Genomic DNA, 22,512 nt, shown 5'->3' on the forward strand with positions numbered 1-22,512 from the left:
GACAAATTTTCATTTTGGTCTTTGTGCTGTCCTTCATGGTGCTTTTCCTTGATGAGAAATCACTTTCTAGGCATGGCAATAACTGCCCAGAGATGAACATTGTTTATATATGAATGATAGTGTTGATGTAAAATGCTTTAATTAATTAGAGGTGTATGATTTTATTTCCCGAAGCTGTAATTTCTTCCGTTAAAGGAATTAAAGCCAATCGTACAGAATTATGGTTAGAATAAATTGTTATATAATAAATTGATGATGTGGATCCAAGCTGTTCTTCATTCATTTGGCAGCTTGTGCAAAACAGAGAGTGTAGGGAAGGGATTCCCAATTAATTTTTTTTAATTTCCTGTGAAGTCCAGGATGGAGATTGTCCCTCTGGCTGCTCTGCAGAGCACTTTGCTGGCTGTGCATGCTGAGCAGCAGACAGTGGGGTTTACAGACCTCCAAGCTGGACATCCCTTGGGAAGGGGGAGAGCAGCCCTTGCTGGTGACTCGCATCCAAAGCAGCTCCGGTACCTCTCTCGCTTCCCCTCTGTTGTGGAGGCAGCAGCAGTTGTGTGAAAACTCGAACCATCAGCTGCAGGAAATTGCCAGTGTCTCTGTGCAAACAACAAAGTTACTGTTAAGGCACTGATCCTGTTGGTATTTTCATGATCTAGCTTGGAAGGCAAGAAAATTTGAGGCTTAGTGTGTTTGGGTCTGCGATCAAATGAAAATCTGCCTTTTAAGGCTGAGTCTGGGAAAGGTAACTCTTCCCAGAGGGATGTGATGCATCTAGTAATCAAGAGAGAGAACCAGGAATTGATGAGCAATCAGAAAGCTGCAGAAAGGATTCGAGTAGTACATGGGCACTCTTGAAGATTGATGTGGTCAGTTCAGCAGAGAGTAGAAATGAGGAAGAGAAACGGTCTTAAAAGGGTTCTTGGAGGATAAGCCTAGAGAAGGGTGAGGGCAGAACTGAGAAGATTGTGGGGAGCTCAAATAGCAGAAAATGAAACTCTGGGTTGTGATTGTTTAAATGGAAGAAGTGAGTTTGGAGAAGGGATTTCTGAAGAGGGATTATTTTAGAGGGAGAGTGGAAGTTTTTTATGGTCATGAAATAATATTTTTTAAGAATATAATGTATTGCACAATCAGTAATAAGAAAAATTATTAAAGCATTTTAATTTAACAGGATAAAACTATACTTTTTAATAAATCTGAAAAAAATTGCGTGTTTTCTGCTGTTTGATCTTGAATTAATGTTTTCTCTTAGAGGAATCTAAAGAAAAAAATCACCAATCATAACATTTTCCTGATCAGTTGTTACTATGTTTTAGGAGCTTTGTTTTACAGTATTTTAGAAAAGAGCTGCAAAAAGGTTAATTCAGGTGATAAACCTGAGAATTCTAAAAGAAATTATTGTCAACTATCTTCTCTAAAAACAGAGAGGACTGCAGACAGTGCAGCAGCCTTGCCAAATTTAGGGTCCTGCTCAGGGCTGGTACAACAGAGAGTGAGATTTGAATTATTATGTGTTTGTTTTCTGAGGTTATACATTTTGTGTAAAACTTTATTTAGTTTTTAGCTGCATAATGTTTTGTGATTCATTTAATTTTTCTGATGTATTTTAGATACTTTGTTAATTTGATTAGACTAGATGGGCTGTTGGAAATGTGGTGAATAAATCATTTTTCTGTTTGAAGGCATGGTGATACACATTCCTGAGTCACATTTAATCTGCAACTCCCATTTCCCTTGCTGAAGGCACAGCTGTATGAGTTGTGTCTCTCAGTATAGATGAGTTTTAAAAGTATTGAATTGCTAGAAGTTGCTGAAAATCTATTTGGGGAAGTTCTGCCACAATTTAAAATATTTCCATTATCTACTGTGTATTTTGAGAAAAGTGCAGGTATTCTGGTGGGAACTTGGAATGGGACAGATGTCTGATAGAAATAGTTTTATGATTACAGAATCACAAATACAATGGTTGGAGGGAGCTGCCCTCAGAGCTGGTTGCTTAAGGCTTTGTCCAGTAGTGTTTTGGACATCTCCAAGAATGGGACTCTGTGTCATGCCAGGAGAACCTCTTGTAGTGCTTGGATACAAACAATAAGTTCTTTTCTTAATTTTGAGAGTCTTATATTTCAGTCTGTGCCCATTGCCTCTTGTCACTGGGCACTGCTGAGAGGGGTCTTATTTTGCCATTGTATGGAGTTGTGTGGAAAAGGAAACTACCAGCAGTGTGCAGTTTGGTGTGTTTGCTTAATTAAGTGGTCTAGATACATGTTAGCTCAGAAGGCATTAGCATCTCTTTAATCATTGGGATCCAGTATAATAAAACTGGATCCAACTGCTCCATTTTGCCAGTAGATGGGGCATGGTACATACTGTTTTACTGTCTTGCACTTGCCTCCTTTAGTGTTACATATAAATAAACTCTGTGGGGAAGATTTGGCTTTGCATTCTTATCGGTTTTTTGCAGCATTTAATGATAATATATTGTAGTGATAGACTGCAGATTTTATGTTTTCTTCATAGAGAAGATGTTTTTTATGCCGTATGATAAATAGCATAGCTGTGAAAATGGCATTTGGAGCAAATAAAGAAAATTTAAATCCTTTGTGTTATGCAAACTATTAAAAATATAAGTTTTATATGAAAGTCATTTTATGAAATATGAAGTAAACATACTGCTAACTTTTCCCAGTAATTTAAGTGATTAGTGGTCTCTCTAGAAAGAACTGCAGGGATACCAAGCAAGGATCTAAAAAACTAGGGCAGAAAACATTTTTTCTAAATAGGTAGTATTTTCTTTGCCTTTTTGTGTTGGAATTTTTTGGTTGATTGATTTTTGGTTTTTCCTCTTTTTTACCCCCAAATGGTGATCTTTGCTGTTCTATGGAACACTTTGTTTCTGCTTTATTATGGAAAGGCTTTTGTTTTGTCTGGGGTACTTCTTAAAAAAGATTTTTAGAAGGAAAAGGTCTTTCATTTACAGTCTTTTTCAGAAGCTGTTTTATTCTCAGTCTTAGTGTGATTTTCATCTGTTTAGTGTCTCTTCTTTGACCTTTCTGTTCCAGTGGTGGCAGTGATTGCTGTACTTTAGGCTTCTGGGACTGCAGCAATGCCTTATCAAAGAACATGGCAGACCAGATGCCATATGGTTTTGATCATTTGAACTATTTTCTCCTTTTGGTCTGGTTCTGAGTTTGGATTCAAAAATTGGATATTGGCAAATTACAGTCATTCAAATGCTAACATGAAAATCCTAGTAGCTGCTGTTTTGTATTTGCATTTGTATTTGTATTTGTAGCTTTACCCTGTATTTGCTGCTGTTTAGTTTTCTCCTCCTGCTTTCCAGATTTGACTTGGATTAATCCTCACTTGAGATACAGGCAAATACTTGATAAGCACCATTAAAAAAGTTTTTCTGGAATGTGAGGATATCTTTACTCAGAGCTGGGACAACTGTCTCTTTTTGTCTCTTTGTCATTTTGTTCTGGGTAGCATAGGAGTTGGCATTCTGGATGGGAGTGGTTTGATCTCTTGTTCATGACACTGCCTTCAACCAGATGCTTTAACAGAAAGTTGTAAACATTTGAGAAATAATTTTTTTTCATGCCTGATTTTGAAGGAAATACTGACGTAGCTGATGATTCCAGGTTGGTTAACAGTTCTTTTAAACCCCATAGGCTTTTAAATTCTTCTAATTTAAAATGCAATTTAGTGAATTTGTGGGAGTTCTAATAAATCTTGACTGCCTGTTCTTTTTTGGGATCCCATCAAACTTCTGAACTCAGTGATATCTAGTGACAAAGAAATTTTCTTTCATCTCTATTAAATACCTGCCTATTGAATTAATCAAGTGTCTTTTTTCTCTGACAGAGGGCTAAGTGGGTTCTACAATTTACTTGATCAGTGACTTTTTTATATTCTCTTGTTCTCTTCTTTATAACTCAGTAATGCAAGATGGCTCAGCCTCTCTTAAGGTTTCCTTGAAAGCATTATCATCACCTTTCTTCTAAACATGGTAAAAAGATCTTCTGAAGTAGTTTGGGGGTTTTTTTTCCCCTCTAAGTGGTGTGCACAAGTGATGTAATGAAAACAGTTTTCAGACCAGATAGATCCTTTCCCTCCTCTCTTTTGAAAACTGTGGCAAGTTTGCTTTAAATTATTGTAAGACTTAGTGTTTCTGTGTGCAGAAGCAGTTGATTTTCTTGGGATTATTAGCCATTTATTAACTTCAGATGTTGCCTCCTTGACAGAGAAACCACCCAATAACCATGATTCTTTCTTGTGTTTGTTCATGGCTCTCTTGCAGCAGGCAAGTGTCATTCAGTAGTCCTTAAGAGCCAGCTGAAGGTACCAAGGATGTGTGTAGCTGCAATAGTTGCTATTGTACAAAACTAATTAGCAGAGAGGAAATAAGCAGGTCTATTGAGGTGGAAGGTCTAAAAATTATCTCCACAGATGACATCAATCTGATTGTCTCATCTCTTCTAACTTCATTTGCCTCTTTAATTTTCCAGCATGACTGTCTTGCCGTGTATTTTACTAACCTAATTACTCTGGTTTCATGTAAATTACATTTTTGTCTTGGTTTCCCAAAAAAATACTACCTGTGCTCTCTGTCCATCTCTGCTCCCCTAATAACTTCTGAATCATTTAGCAGAGTTCAGACAGATTTGACAGGAGTTGAGAGCTGAAAGATTAGATTCCTGCAGGTTTTGTGAAAATTGGTACTGGACAAATGCACGTGTCTTCTGCAGGAAAAGGAGAAAGATTGAAAATGGTATTTGAGCAGGTAAAACATGGTATTGGCCAGGCCTGGCATGCACACCTCAGAGGGAGTGTGTCCTCTTCAGCTGGGGTGGGGGGGAACAGGAAACACTGGGATAGTTCCATGAGAAGTACTGGGAAGAGCTGGAATGGAGAGCGTTATTGAGGTTGGTAGGGGAAAGCAGTTGACTGGGAAGAAAATACAGGAATGCTGCAGCCAGGATTGGTTTTGTACCTATTTCAACTCCTCCTTATGAAACTTGACTCTTCCTTGTTGAGTAGAAGTGCCCAGGTTCTTCAAGTATTTGTTTACAAAACATAAGCTGTTACATTAGGTGATAAAGATCATAAATATGTGAAGTTGTTGCATGCAGTTCTTTTCATGTGTTTGTCATTCTGTGCCTTGAGTGCCCTCCATCTAGGTGAAGAAGATGACATCTTCTAGGGATTAGTTCCACAATGACTTTAAGGTGAACAAACTGCAGGTCACTACTAAAGATGCTGTCTTTGTCACTGATGGCATATTCCCACCTTGTTCCCTGTGCAGCTCTGTCATTCATGACTTGGAAAGCTCAACCAAAGATGTTGAAAACTAACTCAGAAAAAACCCCAACAACCTAATGTTTCAGATGGATTTAGTTCCCTTATCTGTTTTACTGCAGGAGCAGTAGTGCCGGCACAAATGAGGCAGTGGAAATGCTATAGCTGCCTTTGGAGGGAGAAATGGCTTTGTTAGTGGAAGCTGGCACCTCTCTTTGCTTTTTAAGCCATTGTGGAACTGTGATCTGTTCTTTCTTGCTGCTTATCTCTGACTGCAGTTTAGGACTTTGTGAGTAGAAACTCCAGAGACTTTCAAGTGGACTATTTAGTGCCTCTTGGTAAGAAATGTGGAGCTACTGGAAGCAGCTAAATTACTGTGGCAGGTACATAGCTATCCTGGATGCTGTATGAGCGAGTGTAAGTTGCTGGTTGTAAGTGATTTCTCAAGGCTTTGAGTTACTTTGCACACAAGACATCAGAAAGATGTTGAGGGTTTTGATCATGGAAGAAAATCTTAAAACACATGAATTGCTTTAAGTGGTTCTTGATACTGCAGACTAAAAATCTAGATCCATGGTGATCTTGCTTGCCGTGAGAATCTTCTTTGGGTTTTAATCCCCAGGAATTCTTTATGAAATGCAGTTACAACAGAGAATTTACTGTTTGATGGATGTCAGTTTTATCATTTAGTGACAGAGGATTCACATTCTCTGATGGGTTTTAAGCAGTGTGGAAGCATGGAAGGGTCTTTTCTGCAGCATAAAGTGAACTTGTTAGCCTTGAATACTGTGCTGCACTCGTGGTACTGTAGTAGTCAAACTACAGAAATTTCAAGAGAAAGATCTCTGCTGCATCTTATTAAGGTTCTTCCACGTTAAGGGAAGCAGACTTGCTTGTTAATAGTTGACAGCCTTTGAATCATCTAATTATGTCTGCTTTCTTTTCCACTGTTAATTTTATTTCTCTCTAGTCTACAGTTCTGTCACTGTACTGCTGCACTTGGGGGGCAGCAACAGTGAGTGCATACCTCAGCTCTGAAGCTTCTGTACCTGTCACCCATTTTTCTGAGATACCTTTTCCTGAGATCATAGTAAACAGAAAGGTCACAGTTACCTCTAGGTCTTGCAGAAATTCTTCAGGAAAGTGGGACGGAGTTGAATTTTTTGGTTCATATTGTTTAGGATGTTTCTAGGGTTTTTTTACTATCACTGCTCTTTAATAGCTAAGGACAGTCCTCTGTTCTGGACAGGGTTGGTATTTACGTCACCAGATGATGTTGTCATTACTTAATGTATCTGACTGGAGAATATCCAAGCAGCACCTGTCAGTGGGCAAGAATTCAGAATTTCTGAAAGTCTGCTACAGATTTCATTTTACTTCATCTAGAGGACTAGTTCTTCTGAAGTAAGGACAGTACAAAATTTCTTTTTAATCATGTCTAGGGGAAATGTTGTCTGTCTTGTTTATGGGTCTTTCACATGACTGAAATTGTCTTCACATAGGAATGGAAGAATTGAGGAACTTCACCTACTGCTTAACAAAATGTAAATTTGTATTTGGTGATTAATTGCAGTGTATTAATAGCACTTTAAAAAATACTGTGTGCATAGACTGTGCATCTTGGGAAAAAAAGAGCAGGGGGAGTTTAGTTTTGATACCAACTTAATGTGAACCTGAGTGAAATGTTAGGTGTGACTTGTGGTCAGACAGACATTTATTGTTATTAAAAATGCTTATTAGTGATTTACAAAAAGGCAAACCAGACAGAAGCTAGAAGTGAAATCTCTTGGCAAATTTGTAGAGGTTATATGAAGATTATAGAGTGAATAGTTGGCCAATTTAGAAGGCAAGTGAATGTATTCATGTGTGAATAATTGCTATTATAATAGCTTGAGTTAGAGAAACTCAGTTCTATAAAGTGAGATTCTTCTGACAATAGTATTTCCACTGCCTCTGGCACAAGTACTGCCAGAAGACTGGGTATCAATGGGGAGATTTCTGATGAGTAATATTAAAAGGAGTAATTGAAAAAGTGTTAAGGTATTAAGTTGCAATTGTATGTTTTATGTTCATTTTTAAACAAAGTTCACTCAAAGTTTTTCTTCTGTAAATACCTGCCCATTCTGTTACCTGGAGGAAACTGATAGTGTGTCATGAATCATAGTGACTAGAAAATAAAAAGCTTGGCATTCTGCTCTTGATAATTTACAATCTTCTAAAATACAAAGGTTTAAGTAGTGAAGATGGGATTCCAGGTTAAGTTTATGTTTTAGCAGCAATCTGTTAACCCGTTAGGTCCTCCCCTCTGGCCCTTTGCATCAGTTTTACCCTGTGGTAGCTCCTTCATCCTTTTAAAGTCACAGTCAACTGTCCTGTAGGATTCAGTTTCCTGCCTCATAGGGCAGCTTCTCACATCCAAGATACTCTTGCAGTAGTGTCTTTTTATTTCCAGTAAATACAGAGGGGACCAATACAGGTGATGAAATCTGGTGTCAGCGTCTACAATTTGTCACATGGTTCTCTGATCCATTAAATTCTTCTTCTACTTGTACCACTCCCTTAACTTAACTGGGGGAATTAAGCAGGACAGGAAGACTGGTGGTGGGTTTTGTTTTTAAATGTTGTATTCCTTGCCCAACTTTTCACTCATTTAGAGGCTTGACTCTGTGTAAAAGAAAAATCTATGTAACAATGTTTTGGTTGCTGGGGATCTGGAACTACAATTTCCTCTCTCATCTTGGAAGACATAGCTGCCTCACTTTTTGTTGTTGCTTTTTCCTAATTAAAAACAGCAGTAAAAAACAACGTGCCTAATGTTTGTTCAAAAATACTGCACGAGACACTGAGTGAGCTGGACTTGCTGACTCTCACTTGGGAAAGGCTTGAAATATAACGAGATGAGCAATACAAGGATTAATTCCATTTTGCTTTAAAGTGATTTCTCTCACACCTAAGAATTTTAGGAATGCACTTTTGTGTTTAGGCAAATTATGGATTCTCATCCCAGATGAAATTCACTGTGGGGACGGAAGGGATGCACCAGTAAATATTTGACGTACAATCCACCGATATAAAAGATGTAAAATATACTTCACAATATATCTGCTATGCCTATCTGAATTATAAGGAAAGTCTGCCTTAACAGCCAAAAATCAGTGTATCTTTAAAAATTTTAACTTCTTTAGTTATACTAAAGTTATATTTAGTTTATTTAGGATGTACTAGATTTCCTTTGAAAGGCTTCTACTCTCCTTCAGTGTTTTATTTACCCATCTTTTGAGTTGCACTGAGGCTCAACCCATTGTCTCATAGAGGATTATTTTTTTTGTTTGTTTGTTTGTAAGTTTACATTTCCCTGTTTAGTTTCAGATTTGCTGCTTGAGTGATTAATGGAAATCTCTTGCACAATATAGGGAAAGAGTAGATGAACTCCTGAAAAGTTATGTGAGTGGGTTGTAGCTCATCATCAATAAAAGAGTGACAGTCACTGTAGAAGTCACTATCAGATATTGAATATAGCTGGAGAAAGGGGATTTTTTTTTTCCCCTTCAAATCTTGGCAGTTCTCCATAAAGATTATTTGGAACAATAAATACACATTCCAAGTGAGACTGTTTTTATTGCAGTGTGATTATATCTTTAGATAGCTTTAAAGCTAAAAGGTTAAGATTTACTCCTAATGTAGTTGTTAAACTACCTGCTTACATACAGCACTCATGGGGAGAAGTTCTGAAGTACAACTGTGCTTCTGAGTGGCTGTGAATTAATTCTCAACACTTGTACCTGCATAGTGCTTGTATCTTCAAAGCAAATTCTTTGTAACTCAGTGTGTGGTTGGCAGACACAGCGTAGGACTTAATACCCCATAAATCAAAGCAACTTAAAAATATAAAGAACATTATGGAGGTGCTCAGCATAATTGTTCACTTTGAAATGGAAGGGAATTTGTCAGTCTCTGGTTACAGTTGGCTGTGATTTTCATTTATAGTAGTTGGCCACAACTTAAGCAGTTCTGCAGAAATAGAACAGTTTTTATCATTGCTTGGTGTGGGATTGCATTTTATGGAAATGGTTTGCTCTAGCTCACCCCTGGAAAATGTATGGTTTGTCCTAAGTCTGTATCCTCCCTGCAGTATCCTGTATCTGTAACCTCATTGGCTGGAGAATGTTACCGCGCCCCTTTGAACCTCTGTGATAAGAATGCTAAGGCAGAAGGCTCTGCCCCTCTTGCCCCTCTACCCCTGGAGGCGTCCGGACGCTCCTCTCTCCTCTCCCTCCCTTCCCCCTCCCCCCTTTCCCTTCCCCTCTCCCTCAGTGAATAAACCCTCACCTCATCAGCACCCCACCGGCATCTGAGTCTCCTTGCCTGCCAGCACGGGAACACCACGACCCCAAAAGACCCCGGGGGTCTCCGGGGGGCACTCCCCGGGGACCCCCCATAAATTTAAACAACAACAGATGGTGCCCAACGTGGGGCAACGGCATCGACGACCCTGGGGCAGGATGGACCATGGTAACTCCGTCTCGGTGCCGTCTCCGGTGGAGCGGCCGTTCTGGGCCATCGCGGCCCGGGGCGGCCCCTCCCCCACCGTGCGGAGACCTCGTGAGCCACCACGCGGCCGTCCCACCACCGCCGACCAGCCCGGCGCGGGCCCGGGTCCCGGCCCCTTGGGGCCCCGGCCCGCCTCGGCGCTGCGCGGGCCGCGCAGCCCCGCCGGGCGGCGCGGCCCGGGCGGCGCGGCTCCGCCACGGCGAGGCTCCGGCGTGAGCCCCGGCGCGGCGGGACCGCTGCAGCGGCGCGTGGCTGCGGCGCGGCCCCGGCCCGCCTCGGCTCGGCGGCGCGGGCTGCGCGGCACCGGCGCGGCCCCGGCGGCGGCGCGGCCCCGGCGGCGGAGCGGCCCCGGCGGCGGCGCGGCCCCGGCGGCGGAGCGGCCCTGGCCCGGCGTGGCCCCGGCGGAGGAGCGGCCCCAGCCCAGCGGCCGCGGCGCGGGGCAGTCCCGGCGGAGCCAACACGTGGTCCCGGCCCCGCCGCAGCGCGCACGGGCCCCAGCACCGGGAGAAGCCGCGCGGAGAACAGGTGCCCCTCCCCCCGCCCGGCAACAGCGGCGAAGCAGCCCTGGACAGCAGCGAAAGGAACTCAGCCAGACAGCCATCAGAGAAGGAAAAAGCAGTCTTCAGTTGTGCCCAAGCCCCGCACCTTCCAAAACTCGGTTTTGTAAATTGTGTAACCTCCTTCCTTACCCTTACCCCCTCCTCCCCTCGCTGCTCCTTCTCCCTAACCCCCTTTCCCTTAACAAACCCCCGAGAGTTAACCCCTTCCTGCTAAACCCGGCACGGCACAGCTAACACCACGTGCTGCGCTGTGACCGCATGGCCACCATGGCCACGTGCTCTCAGTCCCATCTTCCGCTTTCCAAGTCCCACAAGGTAAACGCTAAGAAACCAAACCCCAAAGCTAAAGTGAATTTGTAATACCAGTTTTACAGCCTTGTATAATTGTTAATGCTACTTCGATTCCCTTTCCCTGTTTTTCTGCCCCTGTCCCTTGCTGTTCTGGCCAAACAGCAGGGTGTCCCAAACCCCTCCATTTCCTTCCCATCCCCATGAAGTAGTTTTACAATTATGCCTTTCTAGTTTTGTGTGTGTTCATATTGCAGATTCCCCTGTTTTCTAATTTAGAAGGCAGAGGCCTTTTCAGGTCACAAGTGTCGATCCAAGGGAAGCAGTTTTTGAATTGTCTTCTTGTAAGGCGCGATTCAGTAGTGTAGACTATTGAATCTGTAACGCTTTTGGGTTTATGCTGTCCTCAGTTAGTTCTGAGGGTGATTGATAACCTAAATTGGTGTCTGAGAAAGTATTTGACGGTTTTTGTAGTTTTTTTCTTTTGTTTTTCTTTTGATGACCTAAAACTGGGGGTCTTTTGTTTTGGTTGAACCAGTTGGAAAGTGAAAGGAGTGGTTTGGCTCAGATACGTGAGTGTCAGTGACTTGCTGTTCAGGCCTTAAGGGAATTCCGTGACAGATCAATGGCAGCTTGAGTTGATTTAAATTCCTCACTGCCCCTGCCCGGCCCCAATGGGGGAACTGCAGCAGGCCACCTGGAGAATCTGAAGCCGTGTGTGGAGCCCGGGGAACTCCACGTGTTTTCCTGTCCCTAGAGTGGGAGCATAGTCAGCGCCACAGCCTAAACTGGGGGCTGTGGTGGGCTGAAAAGCCAGTTGGAAAAGGCTAGACACTATTAGGCCAGTCGCGCTAGAAAGGCTCAAACAAATTTGTTAACTTGTTTCAAATCTTGCAATATAAACCCACATAACCCGTCTACTGCAATTACAAGGTCAGATCAACTGTTCACCTTATAACATAATCCTTACTGCAATTGTATTTGGTTTCATGCTGCAAAACTGTGTAATTACTGTTTCATTTTTTAAATTGTTAATTGTCATATGTCATATTTCTCTTCTCACATTTTAAAGAAAAAAAGGGTGACTTGTGGGATTGCATTTTATGGAAATGGTTTGCTCTAGCTCACCCCTGGAAAATGTATGGTTTGTCCTAAGTCTGTATCCTCCCTGCAGTATCCTGTATCTGTAACCTCATTGGCTGGAGAATGTTACCGCGCCCCTTTGAACCTCTGTGATAAGAATGCTAAGGCAGAAGGCTCTGCCCCTCTTGCCCCTCTACCCCTGGAGGCGTCCGGACGCTCCTCTCTCCTCTCCCTCCCTTCCCCCTCCCCCCTTTCCCTTCCCCTCTCCCTCAGTGAATAAACCCTCACCTCATCAGCACCCCACCGGCATCTGAGTCTCCTTGCCTGCCAGCACGGGAACACCACGACCCCAAAAGACCCCGGGGGTCTCCGGGGGGCACTCCCCGGGGACCCCCCATAAATTTAAACAACAACAGCTTGGATTTGAACATAGAAGCTTCACTTTTTCCCAGTGTCTTCCTTGGTCTTCTGAGTTGTGTCTAGTTAGTGCTTTTGAAAAGGATTTTGAATATAGTGTTAGGTTTGGATGATCTTCCTTCTGCATTTGCTCATCAAATTACAAATGTGCTCCAAAGCCTTTAGATCGGTACTTTAGTTGTATCTCACTGCAGATAGGATAATAAAATAAAATGGCCTTTCTGAAAAATAATTTACTGTGTAATTTTTCAAAGGCACAGAAAATACAACTAAGAAATGAGAAAAAGTAAAATTTCATGGAAAAATAATGAAAAAAGGATCACATGCCTATTTGGCTTCAAGTTGAGTAACACACTATGGCCCACAGCTGCCTCTGGTTGAAGTAATAAGTTGGATTAGAGGCTTCCACAAGTTCCTTCCAACCTGAATTATTCTATGAATCCATGGGTTGCACTTTCATTTGTTTTACTGTATAATCATTTCAAATCACCAAAGAGCTAAAAAGGGAAAATGGGAATAACTGTCCTTAGAGTCTGCATTACCCAAATGAGTTACCCAAATTACTGCGTCATTGCTTAGCAGTTTTAAGTAGGAATTTCTTGTTTCCATAGTTTAGGAATTGAGTGGATGACTGAGTGTCCACTCCTTATATGTCTAAAATTCCTTGTTGCCTCTAATTTGCTCACATTCAAATCAACAGCCACCTTATTTTTACTTGATTGCCTCACACAGCACTATATTCTTATATCCTGGTCTCTTTACTGAGGGGTACCTGTGCATCCAAAATTGTTTGTTTATATTATTGTTTGTTTTCAGTTCGAATCAGGAGAAAATCCAGACGGCGCTCTCAGTGGGGCAAAGGCATTATTAAGAAGAGGAAAGTCAATAATTTAAAGAAAGATGAAGATGATGCAAAGTTTGCTGATGATGAAAATCATGGTGAGGACAGTAAATTGCTGGAAAATGGAGAGCTAGAGATCAGCACTGACTGCATTGAGGAGAATGGAGAGGAAATAGGAGACCTCTCTATGACAAATGACGAATCCTCTTGTGATATTATGGATATAGATGCAGAGCAGAGGCTTAACAATGGGACATCAGGAAAGGAAAACAACTTTGCATCCACAGAAGAGGAGAGCTCAAACGAATCCCTGTTAATAACTGACAGTGTTATCCTGGGTGCTGAAAAGGAATTAAGGAAGGACTCTGCATTGAAAGGGGACTGTGTGAATGGAGAGACATCTGTGCACAGCTCTGAAGGTGTGCCTGTTCCAGCCTGTCATAATGGTAAAGTAGAATCACTTGATGCTCTTTCACCCTGTGACAACAGGGATGGGTCTAGTAACAAGCAAAAATCTGAAGATCAGCCAAAGGAGAAAATGGGAGCTTCCAGTGAAAGTCAAGGAGCAGATCTGGTGAAAGGCGAGTTACCACATTGCAGCAATAATGAGAAAACACTACAGAGCACAGACACTGAAACTAAAGATGCTGAAGCAGATAAAGAAGGTATAGCTTGTTTTTTTCCATGTTTCTGTCTGCCTTAGTGCCCAAGTTAATGTGTGTATTTTTCCAGTGTAATATCTTATGTTACAATTATTATTATAAAGTAATATTTTATTAATTGTTGACTATTTATTTGAAACTCTTAGTATGCTTACAGCATTTAATTCCACATAGAAAAATCAGAAGTGCAATCCTTATTTGCTGTATTTTTGTCTTAGGCAAGAAAGTGTATCTCCATACTAACACTAGTCTGTTCATATTTGTCAGCTTTGTGGGAAATACTGAGGTAACATTAAAACAATAATTAAATATTTAGAAATATTATAAATAGTGATAAATATAATACATCTTTTGGTCTGTATATTCTGTCTGATTTATATTTTGATCTACTTGATAGATATTGACTTGTTTTGTTAGAGAATATGATAATAGTATCGACATTGGATAAAAAAGCATAGAAATAAAATGTATTCCTTTAAAAAGTTGCTCATAGCAAAAGTTGAAGCAGTTTTACTCATAGCAAAAGCCAGATTGTTGTTTATCTGTTGGAGAAGGTATCTGGCTTTGGAGTCACAGTGAACACAATAACAGTGCAGGAAAAAGATAAGAGAAGGAGAAGGAAAATCCTGGTGGTGTATAAAAGGGGCCATGTCCTTTGAAGACAAGAGAGATAGTTTCCTCAGGGAACAGAAATAAAAGCCTTATGCATGATTGCCTTTTTAATGAGCTTTCAGAATTATCTAAAAGAATGAAATCTTTACTTCAAAAGTTAGCGCTGAGATTTACAAAGTAAATGAGCTTTAATGAGAGATCTGAATTATGAGAAGATTACTGTGTACATGTTGGCTGTGTTTGTACATACATATTTTCTCTAAGGGTAAGGAGAGTAATACAAGAAAGGTCCTAGGAATATCATAAGAAGAGCATGATGTTTCAAGAGCCTTTACATTTCTGAATTTAGTAGGTGAATTTTGTATGCTGTAGGGTGGTTGTAATAGCAGGGGTCCTCAGAAGAAAAGGCTTTTTAAATAGTTGAGGAGAAAAATAGTGAATGAATGTAGGGGAAGTATAAGGAGATAGGAAAATATTTTGTTCTTTGCAACAGGATTGGTGAATAGCTTGAATTCAAAAGTGGAGGAAAACAGAAATGTGTAACAAAAGCATGAAGTTTGGAGTAGAGCAGGTGTTGGAATACTGTGGTGATGAAGACATGGGATGCTTTAGAGAGAAAAATGAAGATTTCTTGCACTTGAGCAGAAGGAATTTCAGCATCTGCTTAGTGTGTGAACTTGTCTTTGAAACTATTTAATTTGTTGTTGAACAGAAAGATAGAGTGAGAAAACTCTTAGTGGAATTCAGTTTTCTTTCAAAGTTGGCCCTTCAGAGTTGGGTTTTAAAGACTGCCAGTTTTGTGTGTGTCTTCTGAACTATGAGTTTGTGCACCTGTAAACATTGAGAATTTGGCAAAGCTGATGAATCATGTGCACTGCTACAATCTTACTTGATTCAAAACAACCCAACTAAACTAACTAACTAACTAAACAAGCAAAATCAAACTCAAGTGAAGAAATAGGCTGCATTCTGTGGGACTGACAGTGCTGATAGTTATTTTCAAATTACAGGTTTGTTCAAAAGCAAGAAGACACGAAAAGTCGCTGTGGAGCAGTCAAAGCCCACAAGTTTGGAGCAGGTTCCAGAGGAACCTTCAGATCCCTTACCCTCTGTGGTTGTTGACCATGACAGACTAAAGGTAAGAGAAGTGAAAAAAATAAATTGAACTATTAATAGACTCCATGAAGAAAGCTTCCTTTCTTTGTCCTGCAGTAACATTTCCTTCAGTTTTGACTGCAAACGAGTAATGTGGTGGTAGTGACTTTTGGAAATGATTTGTTGATTGGTGTTTTTTGGATGAAAAATTAATAAAATGACAGAATCCTTACTATCCCATCATTACTACCCTTATAATCCAGTAATGACATAGCAGTCCACTCCTTTAATTGCCATTTTTGCAGGTACTCATATGTGTTAATTGGCTGTACCAGATACCAGGAAACTGCTGGGTGCCTGGTAATTGGGAATTAACATCATATTTTCCTGTGTAGGTATACTTGGTGGAGAAAACTTAGTGGATTGGAAAGCAAATGGGAATTTGTGTTGGTGTTTTGGCATTATAGACTGCTAGTGAATTTTCTTTCAATTTTTTTTAAGCAAAGTTACAACAAAATTTGCTGTCTTTCTTTTGTAAAACGTAGCTTGACCTACTGTGACCTATGAAATTTAGATCTCATTATCTGTGGAGTACAGATGATAATCTCTGGAAACCATAGAATTGTTATGACAGGAGAAAAAAAAGTCTTAAATGTCACTCTTTGCTACTATGTAAAATACTTTTACCTTTGTTATGAGAAATTTTACATGGTGGTGTGTCCTCCTTCTACCCCCTTCTCTTTTTTGTTCTGTTTATCAACATTTGTGGAAGTCCAGATGTTTTCATGTGGTGGTACTTTTTTTTCCTGCCAGTATAAGTTGTTAAAAATGTCTGCTTTAGCCATCAGAGCAGTTTTTAGGGTTTGCTTTGTTACAATGAGTGACCAAGATGAAATAGGATAAAGTAGCGTTCCAAAAGAAGAAACATTGCCCCAGCTATACTGAGTAAAAAAATTATAAGAGAAGGAGAAAAGTGTGGGTATAAGCAGAGAAATGAAAAGAGACATCAAGTCTTTTTTGTATTAATATTGAAGCAGTGGCCTTGCTGATACCCAGGTGTGGTTCATTTCATTTCTATGTATCCCTTTGAAGGAGGGTTTAAGAAAGACGTTGCACTTGGATTTGTCCTTAAAAAAATTAAAAATTTATGCTAGAAACCCTGTTAATTTCGCCTTTTGTTGTTCTAACAGAAACTGCTTGATTTGGTGGTTAAGAAAAGTGACAACCTGACTGTTGACCAGCTGGAGAGATTGTATTCACTCCTCAGTCAATGCATCTACAGACATCGTAGAGACTATGACAAATCACAACTTATAGAGGTGATGTTGTACAGCTTCTTTTATTCTTTATCTGAATATTGTGAGATAGGCTTTTCAGAAACTGTTAATCTGTCAATTTATTGTTCTACTAGCAGACAAAACCTTTAATAGACTTTGAAGAAGGTATCTTAAAAAGAAAAAAAGCTTAGTGTAGTAATTTAGGAACTGATGGTTGTTTCTAAGAATGCTTTCTGCATAAGAAGTTTAAGAATTTAACCTAAAAGAAGGGAGGAAAAAGAGAGTGCAATACAGCAGCATGAAAAGCACATGCTAGCACAGTAAAATGAAACAGAAGCAGTTTCCATGTTGTGGCATCACCAACAGTGGATGTAAAGTGGGATTTCAAAGGCAGCCTGACCCCGCCTTGCTGCAGTTGCCCTTAATGGTGTTGGCATAACTGGGCCAAAACCAATTACCCCGCTCTGCTCCATGCAGTTTGCAGATTCTGACTTTCATACAGGGCCTTGGAAGTGTGAGCACTCTCTGTTCATCAGGAAATGCAGCCTTGGGAAGGTCAGTGCAAAGTGGTGGAAGCCAGGTGTCTGCCTTGCCATCATCCTTTGTGTCACTGAAGTGTTTGCCCTGCAAGGCCTCCTGTCCATGAACAGCAAATTGGTCATTTCACCACTGGCACAGCTGATGCCAGCTCTGGGTGTGCATTCCCCTCCTTCACCACTGTTCTAACTGCAGAGGGGCTTGGATCAGCTTGCTGATTCTGCTGGTAACCAGCCCTGCTGAGAAAAGGACAACAATTGCTACTTTCCAGTTGGGTCACTGAACACTAAATATTTTTCTCCGTGAATAATTTACAACAAAACCTGGAAAAGCCATAGTGAGGGTTCTGTAGAATTCCTGCAGAATACTTTTCAAACCATTTTCATGCTATTCCCTGCCGTATTCACCTAAAAATGTCTTGAGAGTCTGTGCAAGATGTTAGGTAGATTAAAAAGGCATTTGTCCAGCAGGAGTGTGCAGAGACCAATCTTTACTTTGATTTTCCAAACTGTGCAGACATGTGGTTATAGCTGGGTCACCAACAGCATAAGTGTGCAGTTAAGATTTGAACAGATGCAGTGTGCCCTGCAATGCTTTCCTAATGTATATTGAGCACATTAATTATATAAGTGACCCTAATAAACCCTGATTTTCTCATGGACTGTCATAGTAGAGTGGTTTTCTGCATTAATACTTCTTTAATGAATTCCCTCTTTTATTGTACTTTGTGAGCAGATAGCAGCTAATAAACAGAAATGTCTGTTTTCATGTATTTATTTGTTCAGATTAAAAAAAGTATCGCAGTAAGTACTACTACATCAAGTAACTATTTTTGTCTCGGTATTTCTGAGTAGTTAATGGTCTGTGTCTCTTGCAGGAGATGGAAAGAACAGTTCATGTGTTTGAAACATTCCTGTGAACTCGTCAAGATGGGTGGGTTTATCCTCTCAAACTGCTCATGGGAGAGCAGTCCTCTGAGCCATTCAGTTTCCATTTGCACCAAGTATGTGCAGAGCCTTGCTCTTAAGTGCTCTCTCTTTTTGTTTCTGTTGAATTTGGTGCTATTGTCTCAGGTACCTGAAACCAACCAGCCTACAAGAACCAAACGGAACTTCATATAGTTGTATCTGATATAAATAAAGAATACAATGCCACAGCTTGGAGATTTTTGGTGCTACAGAAACTGTCCTCATTCCTGCTCTTGTTCACTCTACATGCATTATCTTTGGGGAAACTTCAGGCAAAGTGAAGACCAACACATACAAGAGGACTGGAAAGAGCAGATCTAAGTTGAATATTTTTAAACAGGCAACCTTTTTTTATTTTTTTTTCCAATTCTTCTCTTCTCTGGGGTTATGGACAAAAAAAATCTGTCCTAAAGAAGGCAGTGATGCATTGTGGTAGGAATCTTGAGTAACTGGATGTACAGTAATTTGAAGATGAGGCTCTCTAGAACTGCCTTTAATGTGCCTTTTAGTCAATTGAGAAAGATAAGGCTAAACGATTTGTTTGGATTATAGCAAATGGCAATGTTAGAAAGCTGTCTGCAGAATGAAGATGTCCAAAAGGATGAATCGTATTCTCTTCATTGGATGGCAACCAGTATTATGATTCTATAATGCCTGTCTTACTCTACAGAACTAAACTAAGACACACTGAAAAAGCCACATACTTTACCAAAATGGTGAATTTCCTTTTTCATTGGTATATATTTTGTTTTAGAAACAAGTTACACAGTGAAACTCTTCTATATTGCTAAAAATGAAGCATTTTCCCACCATGTCCTTGTTTTCCAGTGCGAGTTCTCTAAGGAAAGCAAGGTTAATACTGGCAGGATTCATTGGGAAGGTCTGTGTTTGTAATATAGCTTGGACTGTGCAGTGCAGGCAAGAAGACACTATAGTTGGTCAAAGTCCTGGAGCCCAACCTCAGTTAAAATAAAACTTCTCTTAGGTTTCACAAGTTGTTCTGTGCAAAGCATCGTTACTGTGGGGAGGATTGGAGGAGAGCCTTTTGAATCCATCTTTTCTAAGAGTTCTCTGGGTCTGAATTGTGGAGTTCAACACCTTTCCTTTCTGGCAAATGGAGAGAACAGTCTAGGCAGTTTTTATGTTTTATCACAAGCTCGGCATTAGAGCATGACCCGGGCTGGTTTATGTCACACCCATGTGGAAAGTGTTCCAGAGCAGCTGGCTGGTGTTCCCATCCTGAACCCTTCATTGTGACTGTCCCTACGTAGCTGCAGAAGTGTCTGTCCACAAATATGCAATGCAGTGTGATTAGTTTTTCAATAGAGAAAACAGACTACTGCAGAGATTCTGAGCTACCTCAGCTTTTTGTATTTTAGTTACCAACAGTGTTCATGGAGGACTGTGATCACGCTGCTCCCCTGTACAAACCCAGGCTTAGGGACTTGTCTCCACCTCTACGGCTCATCCCAGGGTAGTGCTGCAGAGAGAGAAAACGTGGGCCTTGGGCTACTGCAGTAATCCAAAGTGCTTTGTCCATTGTGGTTAAACATCACTCTATCTTAGATCTTCTTCTCCCCTGGATGCCACTGTTTTTGTTCATATGTAATGGCAGAAAAAGGTTTTAAGCGTTCATGTACATCTAGTTACACCTAAATGCAACCCATGCAGAAACACTGTATTTTTTAGGTGGGAAAGTGCGATTAAAAACAACAAAAACAAGCAGAAAACACATTTTAAATGAGATTCTTTGATCTCAGATTTGATTATGGGATTTTTTTTCCATGTTTCATTTAGTATTTATTAGCATCATACCTGTTTGAGATATTTATGTGTCTGGTACATTAACAGCATTTTGTATTTTGATGGAAATTGTTACAAACTTTAAGATTTGATTAAAGGAAATGTAGCAGATTTTTTGTAGCAAGTTTCTGATAAAAGGGTTTTTTGCAAGTCTCAGGTTCTTGCTGCAGAATTTTTTAAAAATATTTATTCCAGTTTCACTTACTCAAAGAAGTTTTTGTTCAAGTAACAGCAGCACTTGTGGAAGATAGAACTGCATTCATTTTTAAGAAGATAATAAATTTATATAAACTAAAACAGTTGAGAATTTTAGTCACCAGTGAGTGTAAAAAGCAAGTTTAAGCTAATGCCTAGTATTCAAAAAAGGTTCTAAAAGGTCAGGTTTCTAAAGGAAAATTTTTACTGTCAGTTGTTGATTGGGAAAAATCATTAAGAGGCAACTTTACTAATTGAGGGGCTGCCATGTCGTTTTAGAGAAATGTAGCTAATATCAGATGTTCTAGTGGACAGCTTACCTAAAGTGATATACTCGCCTTCTTAGCCCAAATAACCACACTTCAGTTTTTGTTTTCCTTTACAGATGTCTGGTGGTTATAGAGTTAAAAAAAATTGTTAATCTATCCATGTGGTCTAAACTTGTTTACTCTTTGTATGTTTTTAATTTTTTTGCCACATAGCACTGGCAAGAGTTTGTACAAATTGACCTCTCTTCCTTGTTTCTTGTTGTGAAAATTGCAAATAAACTCCTGTGTGAGTCCTTGTGCTGGACTCTGTGGAACGTGGCCAGCCAGGAGGAGGAGGTTTCCCTGGGGGTCTGGGAGGGGCTGTTCTGGAGTGATAGAGTTGCTTGGATGATGGCTCTGGAGTTAATTGTATTTGCAAGCTTGAATCTCACCTGTGATTATTTTTCTTTGTTTTGTTTTGTGTCCTCTGTATTGTTACTTGATTTCCTCATATGCCAATGTATTTATAGGATTACTGGGTTTTGTAATATCTTGTCTTCCCTTTTTTTTTTAAATTAAGTTGGTGAGTCAGTGCTGGTTTTGCCTTCAGTCTCCTGAATGGCAGGTCCTGCAGCTGATAGTCTTTTATTTTGTTTTTGTTTATTTTGTAATCACAACATAAGCTTGAATTTGGGCTTGTACTTGCATCTTTTGTATCTTGTACATTGGGTTATTTAGACATTGGGGCGTCCTGTTTGGTTTCATTAACGTGTGTCTACTTTGTGAATTAAGTAGACTTCCTTCATCAGCTATGGTATATTTTGGATTCTATAGTTTTATTCAGAATTGTGTTTAAATTGATGTTTTGCATTTTGACTTCATTTTACGTTAGTTTGAAGTAAGTTATTTAATTTTTTTGAACTTCTGGAAATTTTGAACATTTTACTGTAATTTGTAATATAACTGCTGTGAAATACTTGAATAAAGATGACAAGAAAACACAGCTTTAGCTCCTTCAAAAATGTATTTAAAAGAAATGCTTCCTCCTGGCTGATAACAGTCTTTTCCTTACTAGACCTCCTTGGTTTTGCAGTTTAGATGTGACACTTTGGGATCTTGGTTTTTTTTCAAGATTAGTTATTTTGAGCAGTTTGGTCCAACTTCTGCTTTCAGTGTTTGGACACTGGAAATGGCTTCTAATCAGAGGGGGTTTTTTTAAGGAAAGACTTTTTCCTTTCTATTTATTATATTTAGCAAAGTTGTTCTTACAACTTTGGGGTGTTCGTTTTTTGGTTTTTTATGGATGAACTCTTGAGGTGTAGGACATGGAACACCCATGGACGTTTCCCTCTTTTCCTTTCTGTGTACCTTAAACTGTAGGGCTCCTGGGCAGAAGAGGAGTTGAGGAAGGGCGTAGCAGTAACTAAACTTCATGTCTGACTCCAATTCCACTTTTATATGCAGCTTTGAAAGGACAATTAGATATGAAATTTAATACCTGTTGTCTAATAATGAAGTGATTGGTGAGAGCCTGGGCTCAGCAGGGGCAGGTGTGCTTTGACCTGAATGCAGGGACCAGCACCACGCTGGGCTTTGCAGTGTGAATAAAGGAAGAAGAGTGTGATGTCTTGTGTCTCAGTCTTTAAGGAGTGCTAAAAGAGAATAGATTCAGGTCTCATTTCTGACAGTGGCTGTAAAAATGACCAGTCAAAGGAGACAAAATATTTGGGAACTGACAAAAGGATCCTTGTAAAGATACTTAGTGAATTTTGAGCAGTACTTCAAAAGCATGATTTCCTAAGAAATAGGGCAGGTGTTCCAAAGCCTTAGTTAGATGCTTGTGCAACACTTCTATTTGTCAAGTGTTCACTGCTTCCTTCTGCTGTTGATTTCTGCCTTGAATGTAGTTTTGAAATCCAATTTCCCATATTTCCTTAAATTTGCAGTGCTGCACATTCTCTGTTTCCTCCTTAAGCTCTTCAGGTAATTTATTTAAATAAATTAAAAATGAGATCCTTTTCTTCTGTATCTTGGGTAGGATTTGGACTTGTATTATAGGGGGTTTTAAGTCAGC

At 40.1% G+C, this 22,512-nt stretch overlaps 1 protein-coding gene across 2 annotated transcripts in view; it reads left to right on the plus strand.

Annotated features, from left to right (window-relative positions):
* The window catches only part of ATAD2B (ATPase family AAA domain containing 2B), a 77,021-nt gene extending 55,580 nt beyond the window's left edge, over positions 1-21,441 (plus strand). For both annotated transcript variants that reach the window (XM_063424270.1, XM_063424274.1), the window contains exons 25-28: positions 13,017-13,706; positions 15,326-15,453; positions 16,601-16,729; positions 18,102-21,441. In XM_063424270.1, the coding sequence (XP_063280340.1) occupies positions 13,017-13,706; positions 15,326-15,453; positions 16,601-16,729; positions 18,102-18,143 (989 nt within the window). In that variant the 3' untranslated portion in view covers positions 18,144-21,441. The remainder of the gene's footprint in view (positions 1-13,016; positions 13,707-15,325; positions 15,454-16,600; positions 16,730-18,101) is intronic.
* Positions 21,442-22,512: the final 1,071 nt, after the last annotated feature.

Source organism: Prinia subflava, chromosome 2, assembly GCF_021018805.1.
Source record: "Prinia subflava isolate CZ2003 ecotype Zambia chromosome 2, Cam_Psub_1.2, whole genome shotgun sequence".
Lineage (NCBI taxonomy): Eukaryota > Metazoa > Chordata > Aves > Passeriformes > Cisticolidae > Prinia > Prinia subflava.